Genomic DNA, 21418 nt, shown 5'->3' on the forward strand with positions numbered 1-21418 from the left:
AACAAATCTGTACATTATATATTTTTTTTAAATGAGAAGCTTATGGAATAGCACTCTCAGTTATATTACAATACGGCTTTGGGCCCTGAGCCAAAGATATTAGCTTCAGAGCAGTGGTAAAACCAGGATCAAGCTAAGGTTAGGCGGTGATTTGTGTATGATTTTGAAATGACAACCAGGAAGATAATCAAAATATTCAGAACAATAACGGATTATCTGTTTCATTGGCTCCACTCCGCACCATCTGTTAAGTAGTGGGGCAGGGGGGTAAATAATGTTGTTCACCGCGCGTGTGTGTGTGTGTGTGTGTATGTGTGTGTGTGTGTGTGTGTGTGTGTGTGTGTGTGTGTGTGTGTGTGTGTGTGTGTGTGTGTGTGCGTGTGCGTGTGCGTGTGCGTGTGTGTGTGTGTGTGCGTGTGTGTGTGTGTGTGTTTATGCGTGTGTTTACATAGAGGAACATGTATAGATATATAGATAGATATAGATATATAGATATATTTTACTTTTCCAGTTGCTTTACGCTCTGTATGTATTTTTGTATCTGCGACAGAAGTTCAAGATGGCATAACCACAGAAAATGTCTTCTTATAATATGAAATCCCCTTTTCTACTTCCTCTTATGTATTTTCTTCTCACTCCTTGGCACGTATATTTTTAAATGATTTCGTCTTTAAAATGTAGCCTCTACACCTTTTCCCAACACTTTTGTCATCCCCATCCTTCTTCCCCTCTTATGACATCAACAGCTCAGCCTCTCCCTCCCCCTCTCCTCTCCTCTGTCCCTCTCTCTCAGTGGGTGAGTCTGGAGCTGCATCACAGTCAGAACACACTGTCTGACTCTGCTCTGCTGTAATCTGACATGGCTAATCTAATCTCTCTGTCTTCGCAGATTGGCAAACTACCTGGGTCTTTCCAGCCAATTAGGGCCCATCTGTACAGCACGCCATGCAGGCCAAAGCCAGCCACCGTAGAGGCCCAGTCAGCGTAGTCGGCCTGCTGCAGGGCTCAGGCTGTCTGGGGCCTCGTATATCTGTTTCCATAACAGCCCATCTGCCTGTGGCTTGGCCTGGTCCACTTTCATCCCCAATGGCCCCAAAGATTAGGGATTCTCTGTAGACTGTATTGCCAATTAAGGCACTTGTTGTCATACAGTTGTTAGGTAATCACCAACGCGATGATTCATCACTAAGTAGGCTACTTTGGCACCAAATGTCTCTTTATCATTATTGCTTCTGCAATTGAGAGAAGGTTCCTTTTCTACAAAGTAAGATAACATGACAACACATCATAATTTAAATATTCAGCATTTGCACTGTTAGCGTAGCGCAGAAAAAAAAAAGAAAATATAGCAGTACATTTTCTTTACGGTGAGACAGTAGACAAACACATTGTTTTGAGGTCTTGGGCAATTTTGCCTCCGGATGCACAGCGATAGAGCGTCCACTATCCCCGCTAACTATTTTGGAAGAGTGCTATTGGCTTAGTGCCACCCAAAATGAAGGTGATTGGTGTAAAAAAAAATACAAACAAGCCAGAGCATTTTTCTCCTGTCCCCGGATGATAATCAGATGTAGTCAGACCCCACAGCACTGTAGAGCTAGATCTGGCAATGCAAGACTAAACTAGTGAAAAAAAACATCCCAAATACACATTAAGGTGTTTATTTTACTACAGTTTGTCTATTTGTGTCTAAAGATTTGGCATTAGATAATGGCTCATTTGAATATTCCAGCATGAAATTTCAGAAAACTTGTAATAAAAAGATATTTGTATTAGTGTAAGTAATCAGCTGCGGAAGTTTCATGGAAATAACTATTAGTTTGTTTTGTTATTTTTACCTTGTTCAGCTGTTTTCTCAAAAGCACCTCCTATCATACATTCGATCACAACTTTAAAAACTGTCTTTTAAGCAATCAAAAATGTGAAATCCTTTAACGGTATAGGATGATATAATTGAATCTGATCTTGTGGTTATTGTTGTAGCTGTGCTGTCTAACCCATGGGGGTGGGTAACAATGTCTGTTTAGTTATATGTACGTCTTAAGGAGTCTGTCAGTTGATGTCGTGCTCTACTCTTGTTTTCTGTTTTTTTGTGTATTTTTTTAGAACGTTTTTATTCTCTTAGTTTTTTGTGGTCATTTGAACATCTTGCCAAAGGACTGCAGTTGAAAATAAGCCTGTTTGCTAATCGTGGCACGTTTACAGAAATGTCGATCACTGTGCACCGTCCTTTAAATAAATAAATGAAGGGAAAAAACGTTAAAGTCTTCCTCTTCCAGCTTCAATTTTACAGAGGGGAATGTACATATATCATCCATAGCCGTATTTATATTACATTTTATTCCTCAAAACATGGCAACAATTGTTTTGTTTTTTAAATGACTGTCTACAGTTAATGTAAAGAAGGCCTCTAAAATGAACGTGTCCTCTGTAAAAACATTTACCTCCAACGTGTCAACATATTTAAACATACAAATCCAGGGGGGGAAACACATGATTGTCTTACAGTAAGTCGTCATCTGGGGAAGTTTCATTTACCCTCACCTGTGCGTGCTCTTCTAAGCAAACCTCAGTAAGTCATCAATAAGTACGTTTAAGCACACAACAGCAATTTGATCATATCACAACTATATATACATACATAGCTCAACTCATTATTAATTGGCTATCATCAGTTTTTAATCCATACAGAAATTTGTTTTTGCACTGTCAACGTGCTAAACTCCATCATCTATTAAGCCTGTAACATGCGTCATCTTGGTTTTTTTAATGACTGAAGCTCTGCTTTTGTGAATTAGGTAGACGTTATGTGATCTAATCATTATTTTAAAATCTTTTTTTCTTAAAATATATTCCATTGTCAATGCATGGACTATAGAAATGACGCTCTTATTGCATCTAGTGTCAGTAATATCATTATATACACAGGCATGTGGCAGAGAGGTAAATACACTGAAACAAGGTCAGAGGCCTTCTAACAGCTTATTTTCTCATCAAGCCAGTCTCACTTAATCACCTTAGCTAAATTAGTTTGAAATTAGCCCTCTTTCTAACTCCCTGTCCTCCATCTTTCCCCTCCTTTCCTCCCCCTTTTCTCCCCAGTCGTTTTCACAGCTTTATGGATTAGACAGATTACACGTCTGAAACTCTGTTTTTCTTCTTTCTCTCTGTTCAGTTGCCGTCCTTCCATCTTGAGGGGCGTTAATCCAGGATACACACTGTCTCTCAACATGTTTCGTTTGCTTCAGAAGCTGAGTTCATTACACAACAAATAGATTAGGATAGGTTGACATGGAATGGCATGAGTTTTTGTCCATATTGTGAGGCAAAAATAACTAAATGTACCTCTTGACTTACTGGAACATTAGTCAGGGAATACATGAAGAACCTTTCAATGAGTCTGGGAATTATTCCAGTGGTGTGACATTTAGGTGTGGCAAAGGGACCGACTCATATCTGTACAGCTTTTCTTTTATTAACCTGGAAATGTCTTCAAGTGCAGACATCTCTCTTTGGCTTTGGCAAACTGTGGATGTTTCCCAATACAGGAACACATTATACTGGTGCATTGGTGTGATTTTCTTTTGTTTAGCTGCCAATTACACAATGCAGGTGTTGCTATTGACAACCAAGGGCCTTAATCCTGTTGTCAGATGACTGGACTTGTATTGGTGATTTGATTTATTGAGAAAAAGAAAGAAAGAAGGATGAGTAACAGGTGTCAAATCATTATTTTGAATTACTCATCACAGGTTGAAATTGAATGGATAATATTACTCTGCCACTGTGTTCACTCTAGCAACAATACAAATAAGAATATGTTTTTGTGAAAGCTCTGGAGCTATAATCATTATTTGGTTAATCAGTCAACTGAAAACAATCCATTTTGATAATTGATAATTTAAGTCAAATGACAAGAAAATGCCAAACATTTGCAAGCACCCGTTTCTCATGTGAATATTTACTGCTTTTCTCTGTTTCATATAAGGCTATATATAATTGGAAATTAAATATATCTTGGTTTCAGGCTGATGGGGTCCAGCATCTTAACTCATTTTAACAAAGTGATCCGTGCAAATACCCCATCACCACAAACCTGTAGATCTCAGTTTCAATGCACTTTCTCTTGATCATGCTGTCACCTTTTTACGTTCAAAGATCAAAGTGAATTGGAGATTTTATTATTAATTATTATTATTATTATTATTATTATATGTTGCTGTGCCTTTTCTTTTTATTTATACAACAGTATGTACAATGTCGACAATATATGGTCTATCCAGACTTACTTTTACCCAAATTATGTTTTGGGTGGGGGATTTTATAAAATACATTTTTATCTGTATAATTATCAAAATTAAAATGCCAGATGCGCGCGTGTACTCGTGGATGTGTGCTCTGTAATTGTATACTTGTATTCTTCATGGTATTTTGTATCTTTTAAATGATTATTGAATAAAGCCAGTTTTTAAAAAAAGCCCTGGGTGACTCATCATTTCCTGTAGAGAGGTCCGGCGCGCGCGGTTCCTACAAACGTGTGTAACAAGAAATGTTTTCACTTTCACTTCGAGGCTGCGGCGCTGACGCTGCATTCAGGACAATAGTAAAGGGTGGGAAACACAAAGTAGCAACAGAAAGGCGACTCGAGAAACACCTCCGAAACCCCTGTCATGGCGTTTAAGTATCCGACTGCGCGGAGAGAAGAGAAGGTCAGTGTTAAAGAAGTCCTGCTGCTGCGGCTGCGGCTGTGGCTGCTGCTTCCTCTCCGCCCGTGTGTCTGTCGGTGAAATCCTGCGGTGCAAAGTCACGAGCGGCGAGAGAAAGACAAGTCGTAGGCTACGGGTGGAGGAGGCATAGAAAAGGCAAATGGCGACTGACTTAAGAAACAAAAACAAAACTAACGTCCCAATTGAAAAACGGGTCATTAAAGGGGAAGTTACACGAAGAAGTAACTTGAACTTTTCCAAAGCGCGTCGAACTTTGACGCGGTGGCACAGCGGAACAACATGTTCCCAGTCCCTCGCTCACGCTGTGATTCAGCTTCACTGAGGTGTGTCGCACTTACTCTAAGTTTCATTATGCACTACCCTCTGATAGTGCACTTTTTCCTGTGTATGGTGTATGCACGTACACAGGGGATGTAGCCAGAACTCACTATTTTCACTCATTCAAATTGTTGCTTTGGTCTAAAAGCAGTTTCAGCTCTAAATGAATGAATGAATGAATGAATTAGTGAGTGATTGTTGTTTGCCTAAAATGGTAAAAGCATCATAATGAACACACCATACGTCTCTTCTGTGTAAGTGTAGAATGTGAACTCCTCATAAGATGATGACAACCAGTAGGAAGTGACAACACACATTCAGTTTAAGACACCTGATGAGAAAAAGGGGTGGGGGATACTTAAGACTTTTTATTCTTCCCACTCCTTTTCAGGCACAAAGTGCATTCAAATGTTGCTGTTTTCTGTGCAAATGCTATTGTAAAGAAGAAGAAGAAGAACTTTATTAATCCAGCAAAGGGAAATTTGATTCTTTCACTCTATTATTATTCATGTTACACACACACAGGCCCGAAATACACACACATGCACAAACAGGACCTATATACATGCAATTTAATGCTGAGATGTCAGAGCGAGGGGGCTGCCAGTGGACTGGCGCCCCGAGCAGTTGGGGGTTCGGTGCCTTGCTCCACTGCACTTCGGCAGTAATGAATGCTGCCTGAATGAAATGAAATGAAAAATAATACCTCAGTGTAAACTACGGCAGGGGTTTATGTTTTTAGTATGTCTGAAACTCGCCCCCTTTTCCACAGTACAGAATTCTGCAGCGTTTCCAACTGACACAACAATGAGTCTGCTTTCAGAGTCCAGCATGGCCACACTGGCATTACCTGAATTGTTGGTGCATCATTTGCAGACACTACAAAATTTGTGTAACAAAACAATAAGAAATTACTCCGAAATGACAACATGTCTGATAGATGAGAGTTGCACTGGGACAGAGGAAGTGTGGTAACGTCGACCCTCAGACACTTTAAACATCACAAATGGTGCGTGTCACATTTCAAAGGATGCAATGACAGAGAGAGACTCACTCACTATTGCACAGTAGTCAACCATTTTAATGGTAGTCAGCCATTGGTTTAAAGAAAGGGATATTTTAAAGACAAAAGTCTAGTCTATCTGATAAATAATACAATTCACCCAGATTTACATCACATTCTCCGGTTTCCTCCCACAGTCCAAAGACATGCACGCTTTAGGTTAATTGATGACTCTAAAATTGCCCTTAGGTGTGAATGGTTGTCTGTCTCTGTTCGTCTCTATGTGCCCTGTGATAGACTGGCGTCCTGTCCAGGGTGTACCTACTTGCAAACTCTCTGGATACTTGCAGGAATTTATAATTTCACCCTTATTTGTTCTGCATACAATGAAAAAATGAACCTTACGAGTACAAAAGAGTAATTTAAAAAAAGCAAAATCTGATATTTGGAATCAATAATCTTGGAAAAGATGATGATGAGCAAAATGTTTGAGAGATTGACAACCAGCAGGGGCACAAATGGAGCAAAACCTAGGCCTACAAAGCCTTTTGATACACCGGACAGCAACGTTCACTTGATTTACTTTTCAGAGAAAAAAAAAATTTGTTTGTATATTGCTTCTTCTATTGTACGTGATACCAGATAATACAATGAACTATACTTGACCTGACCCTCCCAAAAGGTAACCGTTAAGGTTGGAGACAAACCTTTGGACCAGCTTTTTATCATACCTGCCTTCACACAGATCTTTCTTTTTAATGATGCCAAGTTAAGGTGAAATCCTCAGGAATAGTAATGCTTTTCAGGGAAATTATGTATGAACACTGACAAGGATCTGCCCACATTCAGTCAGAAGTCCGATGTTTCAAAAGCTCCTGAAGCAGGGCTACTCATTCCTGTGTTAACAAGCAGGAAACTGACGAGCCATAATGAGACAGCTGACAGGAGTACGGATGTGCTTCGGTTCCACAGAAAACTTTTCATGGGGGAGGAAGTTATTGCAAAATACATCCTCTCTGTTAAGAAAATCAAGATTGAAAGTGAAATATTGAACACAGGTCCGTGTGTGTGTTTGTTCTTGTTAAACTTGTAGGTGACTGACCACCATGGAACTAAGATCTGCGATCCCTACACATGGCTGGAAAACGCTGATAGTGCAGAAACTATGGTATGTATCAATCTCTGGCAGAAAGCTGAAGCTGTGTCTTCGCCAAAAAACTCCATCTCTCATATCTCTCCCCTTTGAATCTCAGGCTTTCGTTGAGGGGCAGAACAAACTGACCATGCCTTACCTGGAGCAGTGTGCGGTCCGGGCTCAGTTCCACCAGCGTCTTACTGAGCTCTATGACTATCCCAAATACAGCTGCCCTTACAAAAGAGGGAAGAGGTAGTAGATGGAAATGAAAGAATAGGCTCTGCACAGACTGAAAAATACTTATGGCTGAGGTACTAACTTGAACTGCAGGTCTAAAATTAAAAACCTTGTCACGTTATTTTTGTTTTTTAATTCCAGGTATTTCTACTTCCACAACAAAGGTCTCCAGAACCAGGATGTGCTGTATGTGCAGGACTCTCTGGATGGAGCTGCCACTGTTTTCTTTGACCCGAATAAACTCTCTGAAGATGGCACCGTGGCCCTGAAGAGTGAGCCACTCTGCGGAGCACATTCACTGACTGTTATTGTGCACAAACATGCAAATACATAGAAATGTAATAAACAACCCTGCTTTTTTCTGTCCCTCTTTCCATCCAGTGGGCCGTCTGTCAGAGGAGTGTGAATATTTTGCATATGGTTTAAGCAGCAGTGGTTCAGACTGGGTAACAGTGAGTTTCATGAAGGCTGATGACCTCACCCCAATGCCTGATGTCCTGGAGAGGGTTAAATTCAGCTGCTTGGCCTGGACGCACGATGCCAAGGGCGTCTTTTACAACTGCTACCCACGCCAGGAAGGCAAAACTGACGGTTAGGAAGAGACACCATACACACAAACGCATGTTCAATCCAAGAAGCAACACCTTTACAACAGCACTTATGTCTTGTTCACTAAAGGCACAGAGACCACCTGCAACATCAACCAGAAGCTTTACTTCCACGTCATTGGCACCAAACAGTCAGAAGACATTCTGGTTGCGGAGTTTCCCGAACATCCCAAGTGGCACAGTTCAGTCACCGTAAGTCCATAGTAATCTTGAATCACTTATTATAATCAAACATTTGCAATCAAGGCAGTACTGTAGGAAGTATTCACGTGCTTTACTTAAGTGGAAGTTCAAATAGCACACTGAATACTGTAAACTCCCCTACAAGTCATAGTCCTGCATTTAAAAACAAACACCTGCGTGGGTATGCTTAGCATCTCATCTATAATGATGCATCATATTTTACAAGTTGTATTTCTATATAATTTATTTATATTTTAAGAGGATCGACGACCTGACTGGTAGGTTAGGATGATAAAACGATATAACCACATGCCCCTCTTTTCATCTTTCCTTGCTTTCTTCCTTCCTTCCTGTCTTCCTTTGTCTTTCCAGATATCAGATGACGGCAGATATGCTGTTTTGTCCGTCACTGAAGGCTGTGAACCTGTCAACCAGCTGTGGTACTGTGACCTTCAGCAGCTCCGCAATGGCATCACAGGTCTGTACCTTTTTGACGAACTCCCAACTGAGATTTAAGCTTTGCATAAACACAAAGTTGTACTCCCTAAGATTTAATTGTCTTTTAAGTTCCTATCTATCAAAGAGTGAGTTAAAACAAAGGTGACTGATCATATGAACCACTCTTGAAAGCGCTTTACTTGCCCCCCCCCCCCCCCCGAGTATTACAATATCAAGGTAAGAGGTATCTCAATTATTTTCGAGTGCATTTTCACATTTAAAAGTCTATAGCATTGGTGAATATTAACAGTGGTTATTTTTGTGGTTGACAGCATCTATGGATGTGTGTGCAAATAAAATAAAAAGATATATCTTTGTAGAAAAAAAGCATTTCATGAAGAGTAAAGGTCGCAATGGAAAAGAATAATGCATCATTGACAGGAGGAGCTGAGCTGCAATTCGGGTTTTTTCGCCCATTTGTTCTGATCAATGCCATTAATCCTTAAGTTTATGAAATGTGAAAAAGTAGATTAAATAAGCCCATTCTGACTTCCTACTTGTAAAATAACTGACTTTTTTTTCTTCTTTCCATTGACTAATGAATTAATCGTCTTCCAGTTGTAACTGTTTAATTTCCAATTATAAGTAGCACCGGAGCTGCAGCATTAAAACAAAATGACCTGGGAAAGTTAAGGACACTTTCATTTTCTTTTCCTAGGAGTAAGTGCGGCTTTATAATATCAGTGAATGCCTTGTACCAGCAGAAGAGAAGTTGATGCCAAGGCCAGAGTGTGACTCAACAGTTACTCCACCAGAAGTCTAGATTTCAAAGTTCCCTTGACAACCTGATATCTTTTATTTTGAAAAACATTCAGCACTCAGAGAAATGTTTACGCAATAACACAAAATGTGTTGCTGGTCTTTACAAGCCAAGGTAATTCAGGTGGACAGGTGTGTTGTTTTTTCTTTTTTACTCCCAGTGGTCATTCATAGAGATGCAAAACACATGATGCATCATTTATAATATAATCTTCTGTACTTTTATTCATCTTTTTCTCCAGGCCTGCTGCCATGGGTCAAACTTGTGGACAACTTTGAAGCCCAGTACTCATACGTGACCAATGAGGGAACTGTATTCACATTCCGCTCCAACTTGGATGCTCCTCGGTACCGTCTCATCAACATAGACATCCAAAAACCAGACAAGGAGCACTGGGCTACCCTCATTCCGCAGCACGACAAGGATGTCCTGGGTGAGACTGAGTGGATATTTCAATATAATATACAGTAGAAGACAAAGTCAGTTCTCAAGTATCAGTTCTCTACAGTAGAAGAGTAATACGTCTGAAAGTTCATGCAGCAGTTTGGCTGGTGGTTTGTAAAACAGACCTTTGTTGCCATGGTCTTGCATTAGCGTGTTTGAAAACTCCACCAAGCTTTGGAAATGCGTAAAGGGCTTATACTGGGTGTCATAGTTTCGCAATTCAGCTCTTGAAATCTTACGAAATATTTTTTCACAGAATATCTGTCTTAATGTTTCGATAACAGTCCAACCACAGTAACTAGGAAGTGTCTGTGTCCGTGGTCGAAGACCTTCGTCACAGGGAACTCTGCTCAAAAAGTGAAACTTGATCCATGAGCATTTTGTCTTGGTTTTTTTTTCTAAATTCATTTGAGTGACGTTAACTGTACCTAGAGATCACTCAAACAAACAGCAGTGAATGTCCCTGTTTCTCCTGAGATATATACAATTTTTGAAAAAAGTGCAAAGAATTTGGAAGAAAATAATTAAAATGATCAGGCAGTACTTTATTTTAAGCCTCCTTATTTAGTATTAAGTAAAGCTGTTAAAACATTTAATACATGTTTTATAGTGCACTATAATGTAGCTGTAAGCAGACAAAGGAAATGAAATGTATTTATATAAGTGTGGGCTACTGTATAAACAGATAATGACAATTAAAACCCTTGTGGAATATTATAAACAATATATTCATAGGAGTTATAATTGCTGACACAATTTGACTTAAATAAGTGCTTAAAATGTCCTTGTATGTGTAATAAAGCCTTTATTAAACATAATGTTTAATATACTGCATACAACTGCCAAATAGGGCAACTTGATGCTGATGTCAATAATGTTGCTTTATAAATGTGAGTGGATGATATTTTTTTTGTTTTTAAATGTATAATGTTTAAATCATTTATTGAATATTCATATAAAAAAGTATTAATGAATAATACGTTTTTAAAACTAGTTTCACGCTCATGCATGCATATCCCACCTAGGTATAGCACTATACACTTGTTGCCATGGTTTCAAAGGGTAATTGTATACATGCTGTCCACAGTATGGGGCTACAGTTATCTGGTTATATGTTATTCCATTGCAAGGTTATAGAGAGCACTTACTGTTTCACTAACTTTTTAAATAATGCAACCCGTGAAGCTGGTACTGTTACTGTTCCGCATCGTTCTGACCCTTTTCTAAACTGCTCATTGTCTCCTCTGTGATAAAGCTGTCTTTAGCTCAGCTCCTATAATAGCCTTATAATAGGTCCAGTATCAGTTCACTAATACATCTAATATCAATTCTCCACACTGTTTTAACTCTGAGTTCGCCCTCACAGAGGGTTGAATGTAATGTAACTGAAATACAGTAAAAGTCACTGATTCATCACTTTGCTCTGTGTTGTCGTGACACTCGGCACATGCCATATATGGAGTCGTAGTTACTGTGTGTAATAAACAGAGAAACCCAAAGAAGACAGCCTCTGTAGCACCACTGACATCTGCTGAGCAGTATGTCTCACACTTACAGGTATCACACTTAGACTGCCCCCTGCTGGCTTTTGATGAGATTTTTATCATGTTACAGTGAATGGACCCACACACGTATAAACTCTTTGTTCTACCTGTACATTAAAATTTAACTTAACTGAACTAATGCATAAGGTCACGTTCAATCCATAGCCATTATATTTGGCCTAATCCTAGGATTGTGAGGTGACTCCTTATTATCAAGATAAATCAGGATAATTAGTAAATAGGAAGTTGACATTGGTAGTAACAGAAAGGAAAGATTCAAGATTCAAGAAGCTTTATTTATCCCGAGGGAATACAACAAATAAACCGTTTCCCTTGGATACAGTGTGTAAATAAAAGTCCATCTCTTCCTTTTTATGTCCTTCTACAGGCTTTGTCTCCTGTGTGAATCAGCAACACCTGCTGGTCAACTACCTCCATGACGTGAAGGACATCCTGCAGCTGTGTGAGCTGTCTACAGGCCGGGTGGTCAGGGACCTGCCACTGGACGTTGGCACAGTAGCCGGAGTGAGCTGCAAGAAGAAACACTCTGACTTCTTCTACAAGTTCACCTCCTTCACTACACCCGGTAATTCTGTCCAATGATGTTGTGTCATATTAGATTGCAAAAACAACTAACATCAACACATATAAAGCATTTAAATCACATTTAAACAATTAGGATTGCAACTAACAACATTTTCCGTCCATCAACTAATTGTTCCAGACCTTAAACTATTACATATATGTCTTAAATAATACATATTTTGCTGCAAGTGCCACTGTAAAGGCAACTTCTACTGGTTCCAATACTTTTAAATAATATATTGAATGTAAAATAAATAGATTTAATGTTAGGTAAAAAGTCAATGTGTAAATACTCAAAGTAAAGACCAGATACTGCATAAATGATCCTATATTGTGAGTCTGACTCACTGGATATAGTCTTTTTGGGATAAAGCCTTCCATTGGCCGCCTGTTTCAGACAGTATTCTCCACGGCTCTGCTATCTATTTTGCAAGGGCAACGTTGCAGCATTCAAGCCAGAATGTTTTTCCCCCCTATACCAGAATGTTACCTTGTGCGGCCAGACTTTTTTCTCCAGCGCTCACACAGCACTGTGGTGATAGATCTGGCAATGCAAGACTAATATTACTAGACCTTCTCGCTAAATATGAAAAATCAATCGTTAAAAATATAACCATGCAATTAGATAAACACACGGTAAACAATGTGACCTTTGTTCTGTGGTGCCCAGGTATCATTTACCACTGTGATTTGAGCGAGTCAAACCCGGAGCCCAGAGTGTTCAGGGAGGTGGAGGTAAAAGGCATCAAGCAAGAGGACTATGAGACCAGCCAGGTAATGTCCTCCTATTTTATCTGCTTTAGTTCTGTGGACCATGTGTCTCTGTGCTTCCCCATTACCCTTTCTTAGTACTGTTGTTTTCTTCCTGTTTACTCTTGTTACTGTTGTTTTTCACTTCTACTAATTGCATATTCATATAGTGATGCAGATTTCCTAGAATCTTATTCACTACGGTTGAGGAAGTGGTGAATGGTGTTTGTGCACAGCTCATCAGAGACTTATCTGAAAACCGCGCCCTTTACTAACATTGATATAAGAGAAGTCTTAGACAGACTGACTGATTTGATCTGTCTTCTCTCATGCACTTGCAGGTATTTTATCCCAGTAAAGATGGAACCATGATCCCCATGTTCCTAGTTCACGCCAAGGGCCTAAAGAAGGATGGGACTCATCCTGTCTTCCTTTATGGCTATGGAGGCTTTGAGGCTTCCATACAGCCGTACTACAAGTAAGAACAACTGTCCTCCTTAAAATCTGTTCAACCAATGTGACCACTCTCTTCTCTTTTTTTTTACTTGAACAGATAAATACTATTCAGTTACAAAATGTGGAGCTGCCATGTTTGTTTTTGCCAAACCGTCCTCATATCATATTGTGTGTGATGTTTGATATTTTAGACACACACATTATAATACAACATTCACCAGTGAGGTTATATAAGAGTGTGAAGGGGATGTCTGGTTAGATGGCACACGGGAGTGAGTACTGGACTTCAAAACAGGGATAAAAATGTGAGGATCTTCTTTGTGTCTGTTTTCTCTGTAAATTACAGGGTGTTGGTGCAAAATATATTTATCAGCGGGGCTTGTGAGAAACTGCATTTATACGTGATGCCCAGTAAAAAAAGAGGTTTCTCTGTTTTTACTTAACATATCCTACCACACTACAGATACGGTACCACTCCAAACGGTACCTTAAACGCCTTCCAAGTACATCACAAAAGTGGGATGTAATTGTAATTAGCAGGTAGAAAGTGCTCATACAATGAATATTATGTAGGAATGTGATCTTAATGCAATTTCAAAATGACTTTTTAAAAGGTTTAACTGTTTACAGTTTCCATTCTCTTAAATGTGAATATTTTCAGGTTTGTTTCTTTCTTCTCTGGAAGTAAACTGAGTATATTTTGAGTTTGGACACAACAAGACATTTTGGAATGTCATCTTGAGCTTTGGGGAACAATGATTCACATTTGTCACGGTTTTATAGAACAAACTAATGGATTAATCAAGGAAATAGTCCACAGACTAATCAACCATGAAAATAATCATTAATTGCAGCCCTATTTCCTACTCATTCAACATCTACTCTTTCAAATCATAAGACATTCATTATGTTCAGATTTTCTACTATACTTTATGCAGCTATTGAAATATTGTATTTACATTATTTCCCCTGTCTGACTTGTCTGTGCTCAGTGTTGCTTATCTGCTGTATGTGAGACACCTGGGAGGGATCCTGGCAGTGGCCAACATCAGAGGCGGTGGAGAGTACGGCCTCACCTGGCACAAAGGTACAGATCTCACAGTAATGCACCCAGAAAGACATTACCGAACACAGGAGTCTGTCAAAGAGATTAACTGTGTTATTAGCAAACATTTAATATAAGTTTGCTGTAGTCTTATTCTGTGTTCACACAACTCCTGCTGTGTCTTGTTTTTTGCAGGTGGCACATTAGGGAACAAGCAGAATTGCTTTGATGATTTCCAGTGCGCAGCAGAGTATCTGATCCAGGAGAAGTTCACCACACCCAGCCGCATCGCGATCAACGGAGCCTCTAATGGAGGGCTACTAGTTGGTGAGTACACAACCATCAGTGTACGTTGTGTGTTACTATTGTGAAAACCAAAAAGGGAGAACAAGAAAAAGTGAAATGGTTCTAAAGGTGTAACAGTTCCCAGCTCTCACTTCCTATGCAGTTTAACCCTGAAGGCTACAATACATTAACTGTACATCTCCATGTTTTTACAGTTTTTCAAAGCCAATTAAAGCCATCTAAGATCACTCGTCTATTGCAAGTCTGATTGATCACATTGCACTGTAGTCTCTATATTACATCACTGGCATAATCGCTAATGCTAAATTCATCTAACAGTAGTTGGCTGCTTAGCTTTAATTAATTTAGCTATTAAACAGCACATTAAACTTTGCTCAGTCACATCATTTACCAAAGGCTGGCTGCCATATGGCATCGCACAAACCCAACTAATGCCTTCTTCCCTGGTGTGTAAGTGGTCATGTAGGAGTGACTGTGTCCTACAGTGTGAAGTGAAGGAGATGCATGTGTGTTTGAGTGTGTATATGTGAAGGCAAATGGCATCTGTAACACACATTTTGATCACACACACAGCGGCGTGTGTGAACCAGCGTCCAGAACTGTTCGGCTGTGCTGTGGCAGAGGTGGGGGTGATGGATATGCTCAAGTTCCACAAATTCACCATCGGACACGCCTGGACCACCGACTACGGTTGTTCTGATGACCCGGAGCAGTTTAAGTGGCTCATCAAGTATGAAAAACACAGACAGAACAAATCACTAAAACATAATTGTGCATGAGAACACGTTATATATCCTGTATACTCACATACTCGTGCCTCGCTGCCATCATAACTCATCAGACCAAGTTCCACCCAGCCAGGTTGTATAATGAAATGTAGTTGTAGCCCCCTCCATGATACACACATGTATAAACAGATATTTAAATTAGATTTAAATATAAACAACAAAATAGGCCATAAAACAAAACAAACCATATAAAAGTAGCACTAAATGTAGAAATAAAAAGGAAAATTATAATAATATCTGAGTGTTTGAGGATTCTAAATAAATTATTGGGACATCAATATGAGGTGTGTGACTGTTAAAAGAAAAAAACTGTCAAAAAATGGCAAACAGTAAAATAGTGCACTGTGCCAAGAATAACAACTAGGTTATAATGCAGTTCATTCAGGTCCCCTGTGCGCTACAACTCGACTGAGGTTTGCAAAGTTTACAGTCCTCACTGCCCACATTTCTCCATCCACCATTTCATCCAAATATTACTTTTTATTTACCAAGTTTTGTTGCCTTTTCTGCTTTGATTGCAGCATACATTTACAAGGCAAACATTCTGTTGATGTGTATCTGTTTCTATTTTGGTTTAGTTACAGATAAGAGTTATGACTAAACATCTGCTCATGTCGGTGTAAATAATCATTTTGTTGGGTCTTTAATCTTTGTTGGTTTCAATAATCTTTAGGTCTGTACCCAGTTTTACACTCGCCCACATATACCAAAAAATAGCAGCAGAGCATCTGAATCGCACATTGAAGTTCATAAATCACTCCCATATTCTCTCTCCTCTCTGATTTCCCCCACGTTTGCCTTCCAACCGGTCTCTCTCACCTTCTCTCCAGGTATTCGCCCCTCCATAATCTGCCTCCGTCACCTTACTCTGGCCCTCCTTACCCTGCCATCCTGCTTCTGACAGCAGATCACGATGATCGTGTGGTGCCTCTCCACACCCTGAAGTACTGTGCTGCCTTGCAACACGGAGTGGGCAGCAGCCCTGAGCAGCGTCAGCCTCTGATGGTCAGGATAGACACCCGCAGTGGGCACGGCGCAGGGAAGCCCACCGCCAAGGCCATCTTGGAGGATACGGACATCTTTTCCTTTATCGCTGAGACACTTGGGCTCAGCTGGAAAGATTAGAGAGATAATGATGATGTAAAGGATATACACAATGAGGGAAGCATTTTATGGGATGAATTATTACTTCTTTTATTTTTATCTTTTATTTTCAAGAAAACAGTTTTACAAATTAGTGATGCAGGTATGACGGAATGAATACTTAGAGGAAATAAATACTTAAAGAGCAGAAGGAATATAATAGAAAAAATAACAACAAACAGTGTGATATAAATCTGAGATGTTAACCATAATGCCTCTGTTGAAAACACTCTTGACTGTCGTTTACCTTAACCAATAAAATGCACAAAAAGATTTTACATTTGATTAACTTTCAAAAGTTCAAGTGATATTTTTAAGTGTTACTGTGACCTTAGGGTCTTTCGGGACTTTAAACTTTATTTTGAGGTTGTTCTGCTACTCTTTCTCCCTATTTACGCTCATCTATCGAATTAAAACATAATATGCAAAAGAAAAAAATACTTAAAGCATCACAAGCTAAAATAAGAGTGTTATTTTATCGTGTGTATTAATGCATTGTTGAGGTAGAACAAATTTGAACTACTCTACACAGGTGGGTGGTTTAATCTACAGTTAGATGAGAGACCACTCATGTCTGTAAGGCTAATATGTGATTAATAAAATTAAAAAAATAAAAATGTATTTTTTTATGTACTAATTAATAAATTAATTTTGAGAAAAGTGATTAATATAGCTGAGATCGAAAATATATGTAAGAGGGGAAATATTGCTAGACTGGAGGTGTACAAAGGGAACAAAATTGCCCTTCCATCAACTCTAAACTTCAATAATGAACACATATTTTGTTGATTCATCAGTAAAAAAAAAAAACAAACCCATAAAACTGTTTTATTTTACATTTGTTTCGTAAATACAAACTGCAAAGTAAATAAAGCGGTCCAATAAATTAGTTGGAGTGAAAAGTAGAATATATAGCTCTGCAGTGTAATAGAACGTAAGTTATAAGGACATTGAAAATAAGGTACAAGACCAATAAAATACCTTAAAAGTTTTCTTAAATAGATAACTTGAATCGACTATCTTTTACACCACTGTTTAGAACATGAGTCGTCTCTGTAGGGTGCAGTTTTCATATTTTCCACTAAGTGACAGTATGGCACTACACAAAACAATCCCCTGCAAGCTTGCCCCTGTACTTACACCTCAAGGTCAAAGGCAACTGTCAATTTAATGTCATTCTGCTCAGATGCTTCATCAACACAAATAGCAGGATGCCCTCTGCTTAATCCTTTATAATGTCTGTGCTGATCAATCTTCCTGGTAGGGGCAAAATCAAATCACCGGCAGATAAAGACACAAGAGGGTACACACAATAATCCGGACTTCTATAGTGGTGAAGGAAGATGCAAGTGAGGGGAGACAGTCGGGGAGGAAGATGTGTGGAGGTATTTCAAGTATGAGAGATGATTGACGGCAGCTATATGGCGAGACAGCGTGAGGAAAAAAGCAGACAAGCGGAGAGAGACTGAAAGTGCACTTATGGAGAGTCTCAGGAGGCGCGCAGACAGGCGGGTATTTTACACTGTCAAAAAAAGAGATGGAAACTTTCCGGCAGCCAACCGCAGAGAGTGAGAGAAGTTGTCCGTTCGGTCACTCAGAGTTTAATCTCTGCTCAGTGGGAAGTTGTGATTTCGTCAGACTGAACCCCGGGCCTTATCTAAGTACCCTCTCAGTGGATAGATAGGATGTGAAAAGGAGAGGGGGGGAAGCAGAGAAGGCTGCAGGAGGAGGATTTGCAGACAATGACTCTTTGCCACAGGGGCAAAGTGGTTGAATGAAGCCGGGAAAGACAAAGCCAGTAATAAGCTGGACATACGGGAGACAGAGAGAGAGGTTTAAGACCGTGCAGCAAAAAGGCTGTGACTCTCTTCTCCCAGGAGTGTCCCAGAGGATTGAGCAGGCTTTTGCTGCTTCATTTCCTTCGTTCACCCTCCCATCACCTCTGGAGCTCACTCTTTCTTCACGCTGTACACACACAAGTTCACACATGTACAAGCACACGCAGCCTTCACAGCTCTTTGTCTCTGGAGAAACACAAGCCTTTACCTACAAAAGCCTCACCGTCTCACACTCGCAGGTCCCCATCCTGTCCTCCGTTTGTTTACTTTACTCTCTCCATAATGCAGGGATTAATTTCTAAAAGCCGATTTGAGCTGCGGCACGCTTCGGCAAAGAGCGGAGAGCCGAACTTTTGTGCTGGGGGAAGTTTCCCCTTCACACTAGCTTAGAGGTGGACTGCTCTCCCTTTTATGCCGCTTGCTTTAATCTTCACATGGAGCAGAGGGAGCGAAGGATAGAGGGAGGACAAGAAGGGGCGAGGGCTCTCAACACACAGCTGGGAATCACTAATGTCTTTACAGAGGTGTCATCTGCTTCCCCATGTGCCTCTTTGAATCCTTTTGCTGCTTCTGTTCCCTCACTGGCATTTCTTCCTGTTACATTTCTGCACTCTTTTTCTTTGTTTATTATAAGGTTGTATCTTTAGTGACAAAGTAGAGCAAAAGGTCTTGTATATAAAAAGCTGTGTACTGCCGAGGGCATTATTCATATACATCGGGGATGTATTGGTGAAAAGCAGCAAATTCTCAAACTTTAGAATATGGAGCTACCCAATTAGTGCTGAAACCAATTTTGACTTATTATTAGGTGTGAATGGTTGTCTGTCTCTGTTCGTCTCTATGTGCCCTGTGATAGACTGGCGTCCTGTCCAGGGTGGACCCCGCCTCACGCCCGATGTCAGCTGGGACCGGCTCCAGCACCCCCCGCGACCCCAACCCCGGGATAAGCGGTTGAAGATGAATGAATGAATAAATAACTTACTTCATGGATTCCTTGATCTAAAAAATAGTACAAGAAAATAATAAGAAATGGCCATCACAATATGTGACCTTTCCAAATGTCTTGTCTGGTCCAACAAACAGTTCAAAAAGACAAATACTCAATTTTAAATGATTGTTTTGTCGCATCTTTCAAACATTTTATAAAAACTGGTACAGATGCATTTTTTGTCATTTGGCTAATTAATTTGTCAACTGATCGTTTCAGGCTTTTCCACAAATATTTGGCGCTTTACCTTGATTGTCAAAATTGCTGATTGAAATTCACAGGTTCTTCTTGATGAAACTATTTCAGCATTAGAGGTCTTGCAGTAGTATGTATCTATAAAGTTTGATTCCAGGAGGAAATCTACAACTTGATGAATAACTTACACTTCGCTGCGTCATGTGTATTTGAATTTCCTCTTATTTGAAGGCATTAAGCATGTCTTCGGTGCATTCTGTGATGAATTTCAAGTACAAAGATCTATATTTTGCACTTTGAAACACGATTTGCCATCATCTCTTGAAAGAATCCCTGCCGTCTGCCTGTCCCTGTCTCATTTACAGTGAATAAACAGGAAAACCTGATTGAAGATTTACGCTCAAATCGTGAGAAGCCTGATGAAATGCCGACTAACACGGACCCAGCTCGCCACTGAGGAGAGTTACTGTGAGATATGTTGTTTGCATACCAAGACATCACACTCAAGTAATAGCATTTATTATATTGGACCGCAGGGGAATAGGAAGCAGAGAGCAGTTGATTAGGCCCACTAGTCGGTTCATTTAGCAGCTGTGCAGCTGCAGATGACTCATGACCCGGAGCAGACAGGAGTCAAGTGTCAAGACTATTAGGATTTCAGAATTTATATTATGTAGATTAGAGCCTGCAACATTTGCTAATGCTATATTTTGGATTTGGTTTTATATTTTATGCCCCACTTACATTCTGCCTAGAATGGTACTTTGCAGTATTACAATTACACTTCTTTTCGCATTTTTCTATTTAAATGTGTAAACATGTCATTAGAGCCAGTTACATTTGCATTCTGGGTGTCTCATTCTCATAGACATACTGTAATCTACATGAGCCTGACATGTAAATATGCTTTTCATTTTCGTCATCACATTAAATCTTGAATGCAAGCAAGAAATCGATGCTAGGTCTCCGATAACGAATGATCCTAATCCAGTGTTACTGCAGCAGGAGTTCAAATGCCGCTTGGCTGAGGTCTTCTAAGCAGCATCTGAAGGAGATGATGTTTGATTGCGTGGGAGGTTTAGAAAGCTGCAGTCAGTGATGGCTCCGAGATGAAACTCATTAAGTCTCAAACTCCAATCCTCAACTCCAATAAGAATTTAATATAAAAAGTATGGATTGCTGCTGCAACTGTATGAGATTAAAGAAAAATATCTCATTTTCAAATGTAGGCCCATGGACCATCATCGAACTTGCAGTACATTCACACACATATGATATGCACATACACACAGTATTGTGCACACACACTGACCCATGCGAGCACGCACCAAACCACGTACCAGCACACTCACTTCTGCACACCCACACAGTGGTCCACAGCAATCCCACGCTAAGGTAATTTGCATTTACAATCATTTCCCATACGCTCAGTGACAGTCTAAAGGTGGGCGTTGTGTAATAAAAAAGTAAGTAATATAACCTCAGTCCCAGAGAGAGAGACTTAATAAGTTCAAGTGGTAGAGAAGAGAGAGAACCATGGACCACAGAGGTAGGCTAGGAGAGGTAACTGAGAGTTGAAACTGTTGTAATAGGACACAGAGCATTAACCCTGTTACATGTAGATAAGTAAGAGACCCAGGTAGCCTTACGGTTACAAGACTGACTGATCGCTAAAGGCCATTGTTTCATTTCTTTGCAGCAGAAGTGAAACTAAAGGGTAGATGGCTAATTGGGAGTTTATCATTTAGAACCCATTCACCTTGAGTGTTCAGCTGCTCAGTGCATCTACCCTGTTTCTGTAGGCAAGACACTGAAATCCAAGTCTTACTGTGAACTTCCTGTTAAGGGTACATGAAGTAAAATATAT

General features: G+C 39.8%; 1 protein-coding gene across 1 annotated transcript; it reads left to right on the forward strand.

Annotated features, from left to right (window-relative positions):
* Positions 1–4570: 4570 nt before the first annotated feature.
* Positions 4571–16804, forward strand: LOC310955363 (prolyl endopeptidase). The gene is made up of 15 exons (XM_083925176.1): positions 4571–4709; positions 7142–7216; positions 7302–7435; positions 7562–7692; positions 7802–8011; positions 8099–8220; positions 8584–8689; positions 9711–9902; positions 11846–12043; positions 12713–12816; positions 13134–13270; positions 14241–14335; positions 14489–14620; positions 15173–15329; positions 16218–16804. Exons 1-15 carry the CDS (start codon positions 4671–4673, stop codon positions 16510–16512), a joined length of 2127 nt encoding a protein of 708 aa, XP_083781302.1. The 5' UTR covers positions 4571–4670; the 3' UTR covers positions 16513–16804.
* The last annotated feature ends 4614 nt before the right edge of the window (positions 16805–21418 follow it).

This window comes from Echiichthys vipera (genome assembly GCF_963691815.1).
Source record: "Echiichthys vipera genome assembly, chromosome: 13".
NCBI lineage: Eukaryota > Metazoa > Chordata > Actinopteri > Perciformes > Trachinidae > Echiichthys > Echiichthys vipera.

What these genes read in the sequence shown, in the direction of transcription:
- LOC310955363 (XM_083925176.1), top strand. Translation starts at nt 4,671, where the DNA reads ATGGCGTTTAAGTATCCGACTGCGCGGAGAGAAGAGAAG. An exon ending in TGGCACCGTGGCCCTGAAGA is followed by an intron (nt 7,693 to 7,801) that starts GTGAGCCACTCT and finishes CTTTCCATCCAG; the next exon opens with TGGGCCGTCTGTCAGAGGAG. An exon ending in GCACGACAAGGATGTCCTGG is followed by an intron (nt 9,903 to 11,845) that starts GTGAGACTGAGT and finishes GTCCTTCTACAG; the next exon opens with GCTTTGTCTCCTGTGTGAAT.